Source organism: Ceratina calcarata, unplaced genomic scaffold, assembly GCF_001652005.2.
Source record: "Ceratina calcarata isolate Rehan_Ccalc_2016 unplaced genomic scaffold, ASM165200v1 scaffold21.2, whole genome shotgun sequence".
NCBI lineage: Eukaryota > Metazoa > Arthropoda > Insecta > Hymenoptera > Apidae > Ceratina > Ceratina calcarata.
Window position 1 is genome coordinate 164,012 of NW_017142677.1, and position 18,618 is coordinate 182,629.

Here is an 18,618-nt window from a genome sequence, read left to right on the forward strand (position 1 = left end):
CGACGTCTAATTTCTTTTTAATTATAGGAAATACATTTTTCTAAGGTACATAAACTTTTGGGATTGACTATATAGCCAATACATCCTTAAACCGACTCGCGTTAATATTCGGACGCGTTTCAGAACGAAATCACTTGTACGATATTCGATTAAATGTGGAAGTTGCCCCATTCGTCGAAGATGCCACGCCCGTTTTATCTCCAATGTACCGTTTGTTGAAACATAATGTAACAGCAGATTATCGAGAATTTGCAAGAACATGGAAGGTGCCGGGGAAGCTGGTGTTAAAACCAAGTAGAAGTACGATGAACAGCGTCGTGGAGGAGATATAAAACCAATTACGTGATACCATAAAGACGAGAGTCTCCGCTGGGCCGAACTCGTTTCGCGGTCAATTAATCGAATTACCTGGCGATACATGAACCGAAATATAATCTCGAACGGAGGAATTGCGGTTGTAAAAAGAAACAGTGAATACGTGACTAGTATCTATGGTGGACGAGAAGATTACGGGCCGACACGATTTTTAGCGGCCTCGCTCCGAAGTCGAATCTACAATTTCTCAATTTGCTTTTCCCTTACCTAAATTTCCCATGCATTAGTGAACAACTTTGGAAATTGGTAGTGACAGTAGCTGGAACGCGCGTGAAATTTTAAACGGACCTACGTTCTTTCTCTTACATTTTTAATCCGATCGACGGTGGCTAGAAAACTAAAAGTTCTACGATTACTTATTAATCATTCAGTTAATCAAATTAGTGGATGTATTGCGAGGATGAAGAAATTCGAATTAAGTCAATTGTAAAAATTGTAATTAGCTGTTAGAAACTGATTTCTCTGTTCCATTGTCATCTCTCGTACTTGCGTAATCGCTTGAATATGAGAAATTCGATACGATATAAAGTGTCATTGTTCGAGCCGAGTAAAACGTGACGGAACGCCTGTGAGAACTGTGACGAAGGAAACGATATAGAAACAGAAATGTCTGTTTCCTCTTGCGAGGAATCCCTCGTCGATATTTCCGTCATCGATAGTCGCGAGTCGCGGCATTCATCGACCGGACGAGGCAGGAAGTCGCGAGTTCCCATTATCAAGCGGGAGACAAAAGGAGTTCCGTCCTCTCGTGCCGTCGCTAAATCATCTCTACAATTTTGGTATAAGCGGGTTTTTTCTTCGATACTGCATGTCTTTCATTAATCAGAAGTCGTGTAGATCGTTGTCAATATTAATACTCCATTAAAATCGATCAATTGTCCCCCGTAATAAAATATGATGGCAAACAGTTATCAGGTCTTCTTATAGGAATTATAGTGATCGAACGACTCGTGTAGAGTATGTAAAACTGGAAAACGCATTTAGTATGCGCCGATCTATCGATCCGCCGTAGGAAAAGAGAAGTCCTATGGGACGCACCGAGAAGGGTGGTACGGCAGGAGACTTAACTTCAATTTCTAAGAAATCGAGCCGAAAGTAATCGTTTCCGCATCGTTGCGCGTTCGACGTCTCTCGACTGCTCTTCCTGAATACATACACAGTGCATGTACGTGCCGTCGAACGGGAGTTGCCTCTTTTAGCTTGCACATTAAAACCAGGAAATTTCACGATTTTGGAAAAAAGATCTCACGGTGACCGGTCTCGTAATTTCCATGTCGACTTTCATGCGTTCTAATTTCTTGCTGTCGCGCTTTGTGCCCTCTTCCTTTGATCTCCCGGGTTCACGTTCTCGTGTAAAATTTCATGCATCTACGATGGGTATAAAATAAATGATCAGAGGTACTCTGATCCCTGATGATACGAGCGACGTCGCTGTTTAATTGTACGTGTATGGAGATGATGAATCAATGAAAATGTTTTCCAAATTTCGTATGCAATAAAAATTGTTTAAGATCGATAGCCAGACGTTTTCTTGTTTGAAACGTATTTATGGAGATGAATATCGAAGCTGCGTCAGAATAGAAACGAGCAAAAATTGCAACGAACCTCACAGCGATATCACCGAGAGAGAGAGAGAGAGCGCGCGCGCGCGCGTTATCAAGTTTTCACGGTTTCGCCGATCGAAAAATCGACAAGCATCGCATCGATTTTTCAAGAGGCGACCCGGGCGTTCGCCAATAGGAAAAATGAGAGACGAGGGGAGGGAACCCTCTTTCGTTCGTCAGAAATTTCCGATAGAGTTGAACGAGCGCGGCGGAAGATAATTTCGCAGACATCTCACCAGTTTCCGGTGCCTACCACCGTAGATAGATAGGAGCCGAGTGGAACGATGAGAAAATGAAACCACCCACCGCCCACCCTCTCTATTTTCATCAAATATTTACACCGACATTTTATCGACGAGCGCGATAGTGTAAAGATTATTTCGAGATGAGCACCGAGTAATGCCAGTTTAAGAATACCTGTTGAGGCTCTTATCGCGTTTCATCAGAACGTTTCCCAATCTTATTCTCCGACACTTGAGTCATGCAAATTCGATTACGTCCATCCTTTACGAAAACGAATTCGTCGAGATTAACGCGTTTCATGGTCAAATATCTTTTTTACAGTCTCGATCTACGATGTTTCATCGGTATAATTTGGATGAACCACGTTGGATACACATGTTCTTTGTAAAAAAAAAAACTCGTTACGTAGTCTACGTTTCACATAGACTACTAAATTTCATGCTCGTTCAATATCAAACATCGTAGTTAATTAATTCGTCGTACCTTTTCGTTCACAGAGGAGTGCACGGCGGACCGATGCAGCAAGGTTCCCTGCTCCCACGGTGGGAAATGCTTGACCACGGGCGGAGACACTGCCGTCTGCCTCTGTCCCCTCGGATACACCGGCGATCTCTGCGAGACCAGAGTAGATCTACAGGTAAATATATTCCCGAGTGTAATGAACCTCGATGGTGATGGATTACCTCGAGCTTAGTAGAGATTTTAAATCGAACAGAGGACTCATCGAGGTTTCCTTTCAGTGCCAATTTTATCGCCATTAGAGTTTCTCACATTTTTATACGTGTTCATAAAGGAAGTTCGTACATGCGTACGTTGCGTCGATTACTGAATCTATTGATCGTTATTAAACGTTAAAGCCGATATTGGAAATAGACATGGGGTAAATCCAGGCTGACTAATTATAAGAAATATGTAATTTTGAACAACTTGACGATTGGTACCGGGACAATGTCAAAGCAACAATATTGAATTACAACGTTGGAAATTGTAACTAGTTTACCTCTTAATTTCGATGTCAAAGCACCACGAACGATTAATCGTTTTGCGACTTGAAACCCGGCCGAAACGCTCGAAATTAATTAAATCTTCCACCCCGTCACCTCTCCCGTCTACCTTACGTTCAATCCTTTATCACGGCGCAAAGCTGCGGTTTGCACCGTGGCCCGGACGCTTTTGAGCGATAACTCTCAGAAAATTCTATTGCAATTAAAATGGGGAGAATAGGAGTTTCAGATTCGATGGATGTTTGTTAATTCCGGTTCCCCATCGTTGAATTACCGAACAGAGTTTTACCCTTTGACTATCACCGCTCGTTTAATTTTCACGAGAGGCTTTGATCGAGCTTCCAATTCTACGTCAACGGTAAATCTTGCATTGGATAAGCAAATTCGCGAGAGGAACGAAGAATAGTAAGAGACGTTCGATCGTTCTTTTACGCGGTGTCTCGGTTCGAAATTTCGTATACAATTATTTCGCAATTCATTGCCGACTATAAATTTCAAAGGTGCAGTATACCTGCGAGTGAAGTAGAAGTTCGTCGGGCAAACGTTAAATCCACCACCCGTACACGATATCGATTCTAACAATTACGGAAGCATTTAAAGCACGCAGGAAGCGCGGCTGATAAAATTGATATCGGCTCGTCAGCTGGAATTACTTCCAGTACACTTGCCGAATAATTTTAATGTCATCGGGTACCAACGAGCATTAAATCGATACTCTCTCCCTTCCGTTACCACGCTTTTCATCTTTTTCCACAATTTCCCTTTGGGAATCTTCAATTTTCTTTCTGCCCTTTACTCTCGTTCGTCGACTTTGCGCTACCGTTATTATTCTCGGCATACACTTGCTCGAAGGTACACTCGAAAAGTTTCTTTAAACTCCGCTTTTTTATCTCGGTTTAAAAACCGACTTTTCCCCGTGCCGTAAATCACAACCGTTCTTATCTTTATCCCGGTTCCCGGTTACTGACCTTCTTATTCTTCCTAGCAAATAAGGAAGAGATCAGATTTCCTCAGCTAAGGAACGAATCGCCTCGGTTGCAGGTACCGTCGTTCAACGGTTCCTCTTATCTGCGTTATCCAGGATTGGCTGACACCTCGCTGTCCTGGCTCGAGTTGTCAGTCACGTTGAAACCGACAGCTACAGACGGGGTTATTCTTTACAATGGCCATCACAGCGACGCGACCGGCGACTTCGTTGCGTTGTACCTGTCGTCGGGACACGTGCAGTTCACGTTTGACCTGGGCACTGGACCAGCCACCCTCAGGTAAGTCGGTTTTTCATCGAAGACAAATTCTATTTGCACCGCATGGAAATTCACAGGTCAGTTCGTAATTTGATTGGCCAACGAAATATCGTTGATTAGATAGTTGGTGAACACTTGAAGCCGTAAAGACACTCGACACAATTTTTTTACGATGCATCTGAGATCGTGCTGCGACGTATACGAGTCGGTAGCTTTTCAATTTCCTGCGCGACTCTTTTCAATTCGTGGCGCGTCTAATTAAGTCGTTTGCATGCTGACCCCAACGGATATCGTAATTTTATCGGGAAGTAGCGCACGAGGTGAAAAGGGGGAAGCGAGGTTGCTCGGTTATGGGTGCCTCTCGTTCCCGCTTGATTGGACGGGGCAAGCGCGTTTTAATTCGTTAGATGCACCGGCTTGATTTCCAGGTGAAGTTGTAACAGGGCTTCGAGGAAGCGAATTCAAGTTAGTCCCCGATAAATCATTTTTATTTGCCCTCGTCTCGATTCGTATGAGTTCTCGTTTCCGGTATCTACTTTCGTATTTTTCAGATTCTTTCTCATAGTTTTATGGAGCCACAAAAAAGTGTATGGTCGCTGGATCTCTTTGCGTGCTCAGTGTGTGTGTCGGTATCGACAGAATCGACCGACCGATCGTTTAATCCGTCCCGTCGCCGGGTAACGATGTATCCGTGTCGATCCGGTCTCATCGCGAATTAAACCGTCTGAATATTCATGACTCATCGAAAATCAACGCCCCATCCGATCAGAGATTCTAATCGGCTCGCGGTCAGCTTCGCATTTTTACTGTTTTCCCGTTGTTATTTCGGTGTGCCATTACCGAAATTAACCCCCTCCAGACGAAAGGATTTAAAACGCTTCGTGATTCATCATGTTCACTCGACTCCATAATTAACCAGTAACGTATTTTACTTTTATAATTTGAAGCTGAATTCGTTGGTCCTTTAATTTTCCATTGAAATTGCAGTGAATTCGAAAGGAATTTCTCATTACTCCGCGCGAAAAAATGTTAAAAAAAGAGCCGTTTTTACTGCTAGCCAGTTAATAGTTGTTCCTTTAATTAAAACCCGCAACCCGTAACGAGACAATTGGTCCAATAAAAATCACATTGCGAATAACAGTGACGGAGTTCGGGCAGCTAGTTACCAGGGAAGGATTTCGACAATTAAATTTACGATTTATAACGATGACCCGCGTGACGATTTCTCGTTGCAACGGCCGGACATAACAGCCGCCAGTCGGAAAAATATTTCCCTGTTAATTAATCTCGATTCATTTAACCGGCGGCGACGTGCTTTTATTTTCGACCAAGTCAAACGGTCCCTCCGTTTTACATGCCGCTGGCTCGAGCCTCTGTTTGCCCGCTTTATGAAACCGTTCGATAAACAATCTTTTTATCCGACCGATCTTCCCAGCGGCCTTCCGTCCCGACGAAATAATGACCCTATGCAAACTCTGTTCCTGGAACCACCCTTATTTTTCACCCCTTACAACTCTGTAATCCTCGACATCGCCGCCGGTGAATGAAAATTCTGAATACGAGAATCTCGAATTCAACTTTCTTATCACTCGTCGAAAGTAAAGTTCGAAGTAATAATTATACGAATGACCGTATTAACTTTGCTCGTCAGGTTCAACTCATCGACTAACTCATGCGGTCTGAAAATAATTAAAAACTGTTGATACGTATAAAAATTCACATCCATCATCGACCACACCCTTTAAAGTCTGTAGGTACACATCAAGGGAACACGCAACATTCGATTTTTCTTCCCCGAGGAAGAAAGTTTCCCCGGCCCCGACTCGTTCAATAGACGACTTTTCCGTTCCCTGCTTCGTGCGGCGGAATATTATCCGTGAGCAAACTCGATTCACGGCGCCGGAATCACGCCACTGGAACTCCATTGCCCTTCTCCTTTTCCCCCATAGATCTATGCGTCCCGGTTTCATTATAAGGGCCCGTTAAGCTCTGCCGTAAGTACCAAAGCCGGAAATCCTTCTACTCTTTATCAGAACATTTCTTACGATCCTACAACTGTTCTCGTTAAATTCGTCTACGCGACCGTACGTCGATCCTTTTTTACCAGTCGTACCATGGAATTTATTTAATCACTGAAAATTTCGCATGAAGTAGCTCGTAAATCACGGCACAAGGAGTTGGTGCATAAACGAGACGCATGTTTCACGCGAGTTTGCATTTAATTTAAGGAGCGAGAGCCCCGTGAGGCTGGGCGAATGGGTGGAGGTGCGGGTGTCGAGGACCGGACGTTTGGCCTCGCTCGAGGTCGAGGACGACCCGGCGCAGGAGATCCTGGCGCCGGGAGCTTTCACGCAACTGTCCCTGCCGTTGAACCTCTACTTGGGAGGCGCTCCGTCCACCGACATGTACTCGCCGAAGATGAAAACGACCGCGAGCTTCGTGGGATGCATCCAGACGGTCATCCTTAATCGACGCGAGGTAATCGACCTTCGGGATCAGATCGTAACGCTCTTACGATAATTACAATTCAGATCTTTTTAATTAAACAACGTGCACGATAGAGGAGAGACGCGAGGATTGAATATAATAGGTCGTATTCGATAATTTGATTGAGTCGAGCGACCGAGAAAGGTAGCCGATGGAAGAAGACTGATCGGGCAAGCGGTAGAAAAAAGTTGAGTCAAACTAGTTAGTGAACGAGGTCGGTGCTAGTTCGGCAAGCGTGTATATAGTATGATCGATCTGACGAAGCGAGTAGTACACGCTCGTTCGCAAAATACAGTAGCCAAAGTCACGATCCGACGAGTAGTACGAGTCTATCACCAATAATTCATATCGTATTTGCAATCTTTGTCTCTCAACGAATTCATCGGAATTGAAGCGTACGACGTGAAAATGCAGTACAGATCTTCTCGAATCGGTCTAACGCCGATCGGCGCGTTTACTTCTTGAATCACGGGACTCTCATAGATCCGACCGTCGTTAATCGCTCGAAACGCGTCTAAGCGCGTTAATGGCTATTAACAAAGAGAATTACGTCGCACAGATCGGAATTCTCGCGGAGGCATTGGGCGGGGTGAACGTGGGCAACTGCGGACACGCGTGCGAGGCGAGGCCTTGCGGAGACGCGGAGTGCCGTCCGCTTCGAGACCGATTTACGTGTCGCTGTCGACCCGGAATGCCGCACCCGTGTCCGGCGCCAGACGACAACACGATTCTGGACAGCACGAACAAACCGAACGCTAGTGGCACGCGATACGAAAGGTCTGTGCCGAGCTTCTCTGGGAGCGAGAGCTATCTGCATTACAACGACGCTGACACGATGAAAAGGTATGCAAACGTCGATAAGCTCCGTTCATCGATTTAATCGACCAATAGTAGGAGAATTATTTTTAAACGCTCGAACGCGACTACGTCACACAACATAATATTTTAATCGAGAACAACGGAATCTCTTCAGCTTCACTTTAATCTCTCTTCAATCCCCCAAGAAGTGATCCCCCGTCCCCCTGTTCCATCCATCTCAACGCAAATCCGTTTGTTATACAGGATAATAAGCTACCGGGTGGACATCAATATGAGATTCCGCGCGAGCAGCAGCAGCGGGCTTCTGCTCTGGAGCGGACGGCAAGCGGACCCGCAAGAACAAAGAGACGAGAACGACGATTTCCTAGCTCTCGGCTTGGACCACGGTTATCTGACTCTGGCTTATAACCTGGGATCCGGCGAGGCCGTGCTACGGTACAATCTAACGAGACTGGACGATGATCTATGGCACCGGGTACGAGCGGTGAGGTAAGTTCGAGAACTTCCCTATCTAGCCTTCGAATCGATGAGCTTTTTAATTCGTTGAAAAAAGTTGGTAATCGAGTTACTCTTAGGAATTGAACTTCTTTCTTGTTCAGAAACGAACAGTGGGCGTCACTGGTCGTCGACAACGGAACCGGCGTCTCCGCCTCGTCGCCCGGCCAGCTCAGGCAGCTGAACACCGACACGGGCCTCTATGTCGGTGAGTAATTCTAACAAACGCCTAATCGCACTTACGAATTCTACGTATACTCTATTATTCCGATGATACACACGTACGTCACCATGAAATTCTCGACATCGAAGGTAGCGAGAGCCACGGTAGAAAGAACTTTGGTCGCGTTTACCTATTTGAATTATTACCTAAAATTACCAAGTGGGTCATAGACGAGATACAGGAGGATTCCCGGGAACTTTCGCTGAACCGTTAAACTCGTAAAGAAACAGGTTGATGCATTGCTGCACTCTCGGAAAATTTATGGAGCCGCGCTTCGGCTCGTCGAACACACCGTGTTTACCAGTCACGTTCCATCCGATTAACAGTGGAATATAAAACCCTCGGACTGTTCCATCGGCTTGCCAAATTCACGATCACATTGATACAAAATGAACTCGTCTTAAATTCATGTCTGAACGACTGCATCAGGGAAGCTCTCGTCGAAACGAAGTCTCGTTTGATCTGATTCCAGGTGGAGCACCGGACGTCGTGAGGACAACGGGTGGGAGATACGCGAAGGGTATCGTGGGCTGTATCAGTGACCTGGTCCTCGACTCGGACTTCTCCGTCGCGTTGTCGTCGCCTGGTCAGGCCACCAACACGCACTCGTGTATACCCTGAAAGAAGGTCCGTGCCGTCCAACATTAGATGGTCAGGCCCGCGGTACGGGCCTGCTCTTAGGATAATGGAAATTAATAACGAGATAACGGTCTGGCGAAGCCAGACGGACGTCGAGGTCGTTGCACAGCGTTCAAGGCGAACCGACGAGGAGGTGGTGTGCGTATGCCTTGAACGCTGATCACGTGAACGATTTATACGAGAACCGATCATCATTTTTGTACAGACTCATCAACGAGAGAACGAACAAGGAAAAAACGTCTGGCGAGAGAGAAACGTAAAAAAAAAGAAAGAGGTGAACGAAGGAGGGCTTGGTTGCGTGAGATCGAGTAACGGTAGAGCAGCTTATATACTGTACATATTAACGAAAGGATAATTCGGAGATCTGTTAGTCGCCTCATGATACGTATTTCCGTTCGGTGACAACTTCCTGGCTGCGTGCACTCGACGATTCACTCACGGTGAAAAAGCAGAAAACGAGGACACGCGAATCGAACGACGAGGTAGATTTCGTCAGAATCGATACGAATTCTGAGTTCCTGCAAGAATCGCCGTTCCCGTCGCGCGTCGCGTTTCGCGGAAGTTGTCACTCGAGGGGAACGTGTGCGTCTAGTTACGGCCGCGATTGTCTTCGGCCAGATCAAGAGCTCGTCTCGCGGCCTAATAAGATTAAAGAGAAAAAAGGAGATACGATAGAAGAAAGAGAACATGGAAGAGCGCAACCCCTTCGCGTCAATTTTTATTAACCTCTCCTGACCGGACGTCACGCGAGAACCTTCTCGATTGCGAGGCATTGTCAGTTTCGATCTCCCGACGACAAGGAACCATAGAGCGAACGAAATGTCAAGGCACCTTTAAATACGTCCAGCCAGTTTCACGTGACACCTCTCAGAATCTATACGTACGTTCTATCTAACTAAGGTTTCCCGCGATCTCTTTCCGTCGGCGGTACCCCACGCGACCGTCGAGTTTCGTGGCAACGCTCCGTTTACCGTCCGCGCAGCGACGGAATCTTAGATATACAGAGAGCAGAACGCTGTATCAATTATGAAAGGTACAAGAAGGACCAAAAGCAATGAACACCCTATGCGCGAATGCGAGTTTCTTGAAAATTGGAACGCACAGTGCACGAGGAACGTATTCAATAGTTACCATTCTTTCCATCGCTAGTACGCTCCGTTAAATCAGAGATCTCGCCGTCGAAATACGTTTAACATCGAACATCGGAATAGAACCGACGATGGAAAGCACAAATGCTTTCTTCGCACATGCCCGCTTTTTCAAGATCCTCGCCGGTTTCGCGTAGCGACGCACGCGATGTACGAAGGAGGATCGTGCACAGACGGAGGATCTCGCACTCGTATTTACGAGAATCACTATATGCTTCGTAAGGTACTTCCGCAGCTGGCAGTGTACGCTCCTCGACGATTTCCGCTTTAAAAAGCACCGAGCTGCACACGCCCTAACGATTGAATGTCTGTATAAATTGTAGGGAACTTAGTTACCAAGATGTCCCCGCATATTTTCTTAATCCGACAAGATTTCCAACTGAACGAACGGACCCGACGTTGACCCATTCGACGCCGCCAGTTTAAATCGCGAATTGAAATCGGGATCGATCCACTCGGAAATTTTGAACCATGTTTGCCGCGGTAAATCTTCAGAACGTCGTTTTTCTATCTCGGGTAACGAATTACGGTTCATCGATCCTACCGAACGATCCCGTATCCCCGAGCTGGTCTTAAAAAACCAGCAGACTCCCGTCGACCCTCGGTTTCATGTGATTCGATAGCGCGCGTGAAATGGTTTTCTAGATCGAACGTCGTTTTTACGAACGCGTAACGATATTCTCTTCACGAATTTTTGGTGATATGAAATTCCTTCCGATGAATGATTCACGGAAAGTGTCGTGTCGAGTGGGTCGGAAGTAAAAGAGCCGGTCGGAATCAATCATTCAGGTCAATACGTATACACGTCATATCTTTAAAAAACGAAGAACGCGGAAACGGAAGAAAAATGGTGGACAAGGGACAGATGGGTGTAACGGCACGTGCTTTGATTTCTCGGTTCTGCACGGGAATCGTTTAGACGAAATAAAATGAAACCGGAACACATCATAAAAGCAATCGGCTGTAGTCAATTTTGTATGAATTAAATGTTATTTTCTTGAAATTATATAAATAACGGTGGAGGCGGTGGGTGGACGCGATGAGATATCAAAGATGAATGGTAGCAACGTAGAAGAAGTATAATATTTAATAATAAACGATTATTCATGAAGTCTAGCGATGTAAAGTGACGCACGCGGGTCGAAACAAATATTTCAGCCCGCATCTATCGAGGATACACCCTTTCTTTTCTACACGCTTCCTACTTGCCGACCCTCGCGCAATGTTCACCGCGGAACAGAAGCTGGGAACCATGCCAGAACGTTTTTCTTCGAAAATTGAATAATGCCCGAGGGTCGGGTGTTCCTGGTTCTCTTTTTTTGTCCCACCTTGAAATGCTCTGCACAATTTTTAAAAACGTCAGTGTGTGTGTGTGTGTGTCTAACAGTGAAGTCCGAGAAACATTGTATAAACTTCCTTCTGTACAAAATGACCCGCGACACCAAGTCGACTTTCTCTCGATGCGTAGAAACCGCGATCGCGTTTCAGTTTTCGTTCCCCATCGTGCGTTCACGCTTGGGAACAAGGTTCCTGGACAATTTGCACACGGCCCAAGCGTAACTCGGATTTTTATTTCACCGTTCGAGCATCACGCGCTCTGGGATTGATTTTGTTTATTGGAAGCCAGTCGAACTCCTGTTCTGCGTTTACTTTCGTTCAAACAACGTTTCGATCGACACGTAGAATCCTTACACGAAATGTTTTTATTTTGTTTCTACGACGATGCATCGTGAGACGACCAGAGGAACGATCGCGCGAGTCAACAGGTCGTACAAAATGCTTGAGGATTTAAACGTAAGGCCGAAGTGAAAACGTCGTATTCACGTCGTACCGAAATTCGAAAGAAAGAAATAGGAAATCGCTGGATATCACACTTGAAACAAATAGCGAGATAAGAAGAGGAAAGGACGCTATTATTAAAAACAGAACAAAAAAAACTATCATATACATATTAATATATAATAGATATTATATTATTACTAAATATTATATTAATATATGATGCTATATATTAAATATTTCTATTATGTCCGTCTGCAAAGTCTATTAGAAGAGTCTATCCTGTCAACCTATTCTTGCGACCCATGTGAATCTCCTTGAATATATATGTATATACATATACGTAAGCGTGTGTATGCATGTATGTATGCATATGGAATGTCGGAAATGATTTTTTCATACGTCGACGTTGCAAGCGAAAATGCGAAACGAAGGAAAGGAGAGAGAGAGAGAGAGAGAAGCGTTGAGCACACGTCGCGAACGCAACGTTTGATGTCAGAAAGAAAAGATTCTATCGCTCTCTCACTTCGGATATGAAATTTTACTATCGGTGTGGATCAGGTTTGACGACGATCGATTATGCGAAGGAGCTTATCGAATCTGAAGGTATCACGCCATTGCGCACGGTGGACACATCGTTGAATCGTTTAGTTGGAATCGTGCTATCGGAATATAAATGCGTACGCTTAGGTTTAAAACATTTTTCTATCGTCGTATTTTCTCATACGAAACGAGAAAGGGACACCTCGTCCCTCGGAGCCATTGCCGGTGCATAAGAATTGCCCTCAACAAACATATCCCTCATAATTAAGCGACTAACTTGTAACGATTCATGTTACGCGAGCCTTCTCATCGACAGTTTTCGTTGATTACGTTTTTAATCGACTGGAGTAAGCAGATTTTTATCGCAGCGAATTGACAAAAGGGAGGACCATGGTTTTAACGGAGATTGAACGAGCGCACCGCGTTGTCACCGCTTGTTTTACCGAGTCGATCCGCTGACGAAGAACCCGTTTCTGTACGATTAAGGCCCTCGAGAACGATACAAAACACGATTCTAAGTTGTAAAACCGTTTGTTACGTCTAGTGCCGCGCGATGCAATAATTTTAACGAATTGTGTATGTATATGTTTGGAACACGCAGTGGTATATAAGTTCATATGAGCAAATGTGTGTGTCTCAGCCCATGTTGTCGAAGCATCAATAAAAAAGAGATTTTGTAAAACGGAAACTTATTCACCTGTTCTCTCGGCCGTCTGTACGGTGGGATCAAACCACTGATCCCTATGCGATGCTGGATAAATAGTGGATGAATTAGATGTCCTGAACTTTGATCCTCTTCGTTTCTTGAATATGTGCTTCTTCTTTCCTAACTTATGTTAGACGTAACCACTTTTTGTTCTTAACTAAAACAAAAGTGACAAACGTTAAAAGCAAGTGCCCGGTGAGCGGAAGTGGACGTATCGCTCACGTGATCGAACTGATCGAAGTCACGTGGCTCCCCTTGGTAGCCACCAGTGGCCACCGCGCAGAAATTCACAACACCTCACGCTCTGAGAAAAATATATATATTTCAGCTTCAGCTGAACGGATTAAAATGAAACAACACTTAAATTAACCCTAGAGCTCCCGAAAATTTGGATAAACCCCATAAATGAAAATTAGAATGAACGTGCCAATAAATAATCGTTTACAGTTTTGATAATAAATTTTCCCTCCACTCTCGATAAGACTATCGCGCACCCGGCGCATCTGACTCGACGCATGGACGAAACATTTTGAAGAGGAATGACTTTAGAATATTGTAAAAAATAAAATTTATATTCCTGAAATCTGTGACTGATATGAATGGCGTTTCATTAAACTTACTGCAGTAAAAGTGTAAATTAGGTTTTAATTAATGCCAGTGATTTCGCGTGACAGTTTTCTTTGTACAGACTCGATAAAATATTTTAAATAACGATTTTATCTTTTTTTAAATAGTCTATTCGTGTGTCTGGCAGTTTTGGCTTTAATTGAAATCTCTGAACATTTGAATTTCATCGAAATCTGTGCAGTAGAACTTGATAATTTTCTTCGTGTTGACCAGAGTGACAGGTTATACTCTCTGATACTACTGCCTGTTATGCACTTCACTGTGCGCCTACACCTGACACAAAAGATAAAGTGAACATTCGTGCATCGAATTCGATCGCATAAATCGAACGATCCAGCATGAAGACGGTGTGCGCTGCGAGGATTTGTAAATATTCTTCGGAAATCGAAGATTCGACAGACGTAACATTTATCAACTTCCCGAACGATGACAGGTCAGTGTAAATCGAGTTACACGTTGAACATTGATTAAAATAATGTATGAATGTCTACGTAGTTCTTCATTTTTACAGCTCGAAGATCTGGGCGCATCATTGCGGTAGGGAAGATCTATTAATGAAATCGAACGAGGAGCTGCATTCAAATTATCACGTATGTTCGCATCACATAGAGGATCGTTATTACGTAAGTAAAACTGACCCAGTGATAATAGACCAGAACGCAATTCCAACTTTGTTCCAATCTAATTCGATCCCTGGGAAGAGAACAAGAAGTGTCTTCGACAGAGACGAACAGATAGAATCAGCTGAGAACGTTGTACTCTCGTACTGCGATATGGACATCGAAATCGATCAGTATCGTGATATCAGTATGAAGTTCTCGGATTTGTGTAGAATCTGTGGAGAATCGAGCTCAGACAGCATAGAAATATTTTCACCTAAGGGAATGAAACTGAAGCTGAAAGAAAAGATCAATCTGCATCTCCCAATCAAGGTTGACATGGAGGATTTAATGCCATTGAAATTATGTCTGAACTGTTACAACAAATTGGAAATCGTTCATTCACTGGTCGTGGCTTCTTTAAAAACAGACATGAGATTGAAAAGATTCATGAACATTAACGAAGAGGTAAGAGTTTGAATGAGTCAAGTTCAATCTCGTAGTAGTACTGAATGCTAGCAACATAAATCCTTCTTCTGATTTACAGTTAAACTACGACCACAGATACAGTGGAATAGCTAAAAAGTATTTCATGGAGATAACCGAAGAGATGTGTATGAGAGAAGCCTCTGACGTTACATCAGTACAACTGTCTTCTGACAAAGTCGAAGGGATTATGAGTCAAGAAATCAGCTTTACGAACGATCTCAGGAGAGAAGGGCAGCCCAATTTGAACGAGTTGCTGGAATCGCAAGACGAGGGAAATGAAACGGAAAGTTATCCGGAGAACGAAGCAACGATGTCCAATGAAATTCATCCCATTCGTTGCGATGATACGTTCAAGAGGCGAGAGACGTTCGAAGATCACGAAATATCATTCACGGAGGAAGAGGCGCAGAAGAAAGAGAAGACCGAGAACCGTGCGAGTACGAGAGAATCGAGCGATGTAAAATTTGTTGAACATAAAATTTCTTGTAAACTCCACCAGGACGAACAATATGAGATTTGTAATGTAGCGAGAGACTCGTGTAAGATTTATAAAGATGCGTACGACGCGAATAACATTGTACTAATGGAAACGAATAAAAGGTGTGGCCACTGTGGTTCGCTTTATAGTACCAAAAAAGAATTGTTGAATCATATTTCGAAATACCACGACGGTCGACTCCTGTTCAAATGCATCGATTGCGATCGAAGCTTCGAGAAATGGTCTAGCCTGGACGTGCACGAAGCCACTCACAGAGTGGACAAACCCTACCTATGCGATTTATGCGGGAAAAGTTTCAAACATTCGAACAATCTGAGAGGCCATAAGAGGACGCACCTAGACGATTCGCAGAAGAAACGACACGTTTGCGACGTTTGCGGGAACGCGTTTCGATCTAGGTAGCTGAACTTCTGAACACCATACAATTCTAAATTATTGAAATATTCGATTAGATAGTTTCGGGATAATTTAGAATCATCTTTGATTCAGATTTCACTTGCGGGAACACATGAACCAGCACGACGGCACTAAGCCTTACTCTTGCGAAAAATGCAGTAAAGCGTTCTGCAAAAGGATACAACTGAGACAGCATAAACTGTCTCACGGTCTGAATCACCACGTCTGCCCGATATGCGGCGCGGCTTTCAATCGCAAGGGGAACATGAACACGCATCTAAAACGACACAACAGTGATGGTACATACGCGTGCAGCGTAAGTATCCCGTAATCGACGACGTTCGACGCTGATCGCAATTATACTTTAATCATTTTCGTGTCAGGTATGTACGCGCAGATGTAAGTCTATGAGCGAATTGAAGTTACACCGGAAAGAGCACACGCAGCAAGATATAATAGAGAGCATCCGAAGAAAATCCGCGGACAAAATTGTGTGGCAGTGCGAGAGCTGCGAGCGAGTATTTCCAACGCGATCTCTCTTGATGAATCACAAGCGCACGCACGAGGGGAACAGGACGGGTGTCGAGTGCGACGTTTGCGGCAAGAAACTGGGTAGCAAAAGTTCACTGACTTATCACAAAAGGTCCGTACATTCGAAGGAACGGCCGCACGTCTGTCAATACTGCGGCGAGTCCGTTGTCTCGAGGGAGGCGAGGCTCCTCCACGAAAGGATCCACACTGGAGAACGTCCCTACGTTTGCGGGGTGTGCAATATGGAGTACAAATGCTCGAGCAATCTGAGCCAACACATGAAGACGCACACGGGCGTCAAACCGTACAAATGCGAGCGATGCGAGAAGAGTTTCACTCGCAGAGGCGCGTTACACGTACACGAGCGGGTTCACACCGGGGTGAAACCGTTCGTCTGCGGGACTTGCGGTAGAAGCTTTTCGCAGAAGAGCGATATGATCAAGCATGGCAGAACGCATGAAGCGAAATGGTTGCGTTGCGAACGATGCGGCGAGGTCTTCGTTAAGAAGAAAGAGATCCTGAAACATGTCGCTTCACACGAACAGAACGATCCTGTGATGCTGGAGCTGGCACGTGTGGAGGTGTCACGAATACCGGCTTATAACGTTCATTCAATGCCTCGTCGATTTCAATAAATTTATATACGAAATAAATTGTTAGGATCTCGGAAAAAGAATCTGTTTCCCTGAACGTAAGATCAAACGACGAAATATTCTATTTTTGTAATTGATAAAAAACACATTTTTATTGCTCCCGTTGTTATTTTCTTCCAACCTCTTCACTTTAAGATTGAGATCGAATTCATATCATAAATAAAATGTAACAACCAAGTTATGAACACACTTAATGCATAACCGGTTTTAAAGTTGAAGTTATAAATCGCAATTTCCATTAATTCACACGATTAATATGCTACAGAATATCGATTATATGAAAAAGAAGGCATCAATGTTAATGAGACATTGAATTGTTAAATAGAAGTAAAAGCCACCGAAATTCGTACGTTGAAATTAATAAGTTCGATTTATACAATTAAAATTGCAAATGGAACGCAACAATATTTCGTATGAATGCTTTATATAAAAGGAGCGAGTGTCGAAGCCTAGCATTTTGCTAGCGTCGATCCTAGACACCGTAGGTGGATCAGAGAAATTGATTTTGCCGAAGGGAGGAAGTATAGGTAAAAGTTGCTACCAAGGCCGAAGTGATATTCTAACAATGAATATGACGAGCGATTCGAAAAAGAGCGATGGTCAGATACGAAATTTCTACGCCGGGAAACACGTATTTCTCACGGGGTGCACCGGTTTCTACGGCAGCCTCATTTTGGAGAAGCTCCTGAGGACGTGCACCGAAATTGGCAACGTTTACATTATGACCAGAGAGAAGAAGAATTTGTCTATACAAGAACGAACGGAGGAGTTTTTCAAAGACAAAGTAAGTAATAAACGTTTTCTCTCTCAAACGTTTTCGCAGAGATGAAATTAATCAATGACATAATCCCAAAAGTCTTTTTTTATAACGTGGCTAAAAAAGACCATTTTTGGCGCCCGTAAAGTGGACCGAAAGTAGAGTTTTCCTGCCCTATATAAAAACAAATTAGAATCAGTGTGTATGTACATCTATTTTACTTAAACGTTTCAAAAAATACTCTGATTTGTTCCATCTCAGAAGCGATTCACAAACGTCTACTCGGTTCATCAATGAGCACCCAAATATCGAGCTTTTTTGTGTATCGAATTGTTTTTAAATGCACTCTCACTTATGTAGCACTGATATTCATTGTCTTTGCGATTTCCTCTGCCGTCAAATGTCGATCATTTTCAATTAGCGCTTTGATTTCATCGTCGTCGATCTTGGATGGCCGCCCGAAGCGAGGTGCATCTTCAAGCTCAAAAAATTTCCAGAACGGAAGCGAGCAAACCATTTCCGGCATACTGATTTACTTAAAGAATTGTCTCCGTATACAGCACATATCTCACGTTTGGCTTCTGCCGCCATTAATCCTTTTTTGTATAAAAAAAGTAAAATATGCCGAAAATGCACTTTATTTTTTTCCATTTTGAAACACGAATTACGTCAATAAAACACGTTCAATTTTAATGTAATATGCTTCTTAATTTCAAGGAATATCATACCTATCCAAACAATGTTGAAGCAGGCAACAA

At 43.9% G+C, this 18,618-nt stretch overlaps 3 protein-coding genes across 8 annotated transcripts in view; all 3 read left to right on the forward strand.

The window, feature by feature from the left end:
- The window catches only part of LOC108622188 (EGF like, fibronectin type III and laminin G domains protein pikachurin), a 116,550-nt gene extending 103,331 nt beyond the window's left edge, over positions 1–13,219 (forward strand). For all 5 annotated transcript variants that reach the window (XM_026811300.1, XM_026811301.1, XM_018019894.2 and 2 more), the window contains 7 exons: positions 2,720–2,859; positions 4,268–4,491; positions 6,699–6,948; positions 7,517–7,800; positions 8,020–8,265; positions 8,376–8,479; positions 8,967–13,219. In XM_026811300.1, coding sequence (XP_026667101.1) covers positions 2,720–2,859; positions 4,268–4,491; positions 6,699–6,948; positions 7,517–7,800; positions 8,020–8,265; positions 8,376–8,479; positions 8,967–9,115 — 1,397 coding nt within the window. In that variant the 3' untranslated portion in view covers positions 9,116–13,219. The remainder of the gene's footprint in view (positions 1–2,719; positions 2,860–4,267; positions 4,492–6,698; positions 6,949–7,516; positions 7,801–8,019; positions 8,266–8,375; positions 8,480–8,966) is intronic.
- A 169-nt stretch (positions 13,220–13,388) lies between these two features.
- On the forward strand, positions 13,389–17,201 carry LOC108622198 (zinc finger protein 271). Of its 2 annotated transcripts, XM_026811303.1 has the most exons (6): positions 13,389–14,369; positions 14,448–14,559; positions 14,638–15,003; positions 15,083–15,921; positions 16,013–16,235; positions 16,303–17,201. In XM_026811303.1, the coding sequence occupies exons 1-6, from the start codon at positions 14,275–14,277 to the stop codon at positions 17,083–17,085; spliced, it is 2,418 nt and encodes an 805-aa protein (XP_026667104.1). In that variant the 5' UTR covers positions 13,389–14,274; the 3' UTR covers positions 17,086–17,201. The 2 variants fall into 2 exon arrangements, with proteins under 2 accessions (XP_026667104.1, XP_017875400.1); XM_018019911.2 differs by having other exon boundaries at positions 14,448–15,003.
- Positions 17,202–17,298: 97 nt separating this feature from the next.
- The window catches only part of LOC108622181 (putative fatty acyl-CoA reductase CG8306), a 2,246-nt gene continuing 926 nt past the window's right edge, over positions 17,299–18,618 (forward strand). The window contains exon 1 of the mRNA XM_026811299.1: positions 17,299–17,922. Within this exon, the coding sequence (XP_026667100.1) occupies positions 17,669–17,922 (254 nt within the window). The 5' untranslated portion in view covers positions 17,299–17,668. The remainder of the gene's footprint in view (positions 17,923–18,618) is intronic.

Bases quoted from the DNA above. Each gene is read 5' to 3' on its own strand.
- LOC108622198 (XM_018019911.2), top strand. From the start codon at position 14,275: ATGAAGACGGTGTGCGCTGCGAGGATTTGTAAATATTCTTCGGAAATC. The intron at 14,370-14,447 runs GTCAGTGTAAAT...TCATTTTTACAG, and splicing joins AACTTCCCGAACGATGACAG to CTCGAAGATCTGGGCGCATC. The intron at 15,922-16,012 runs GTAGCTGAACTT...TCTTTGATTCAG, and splicing joins GGGAACGCGTTTCGATCTAG to ATTTCACTTGCGGGAACACA.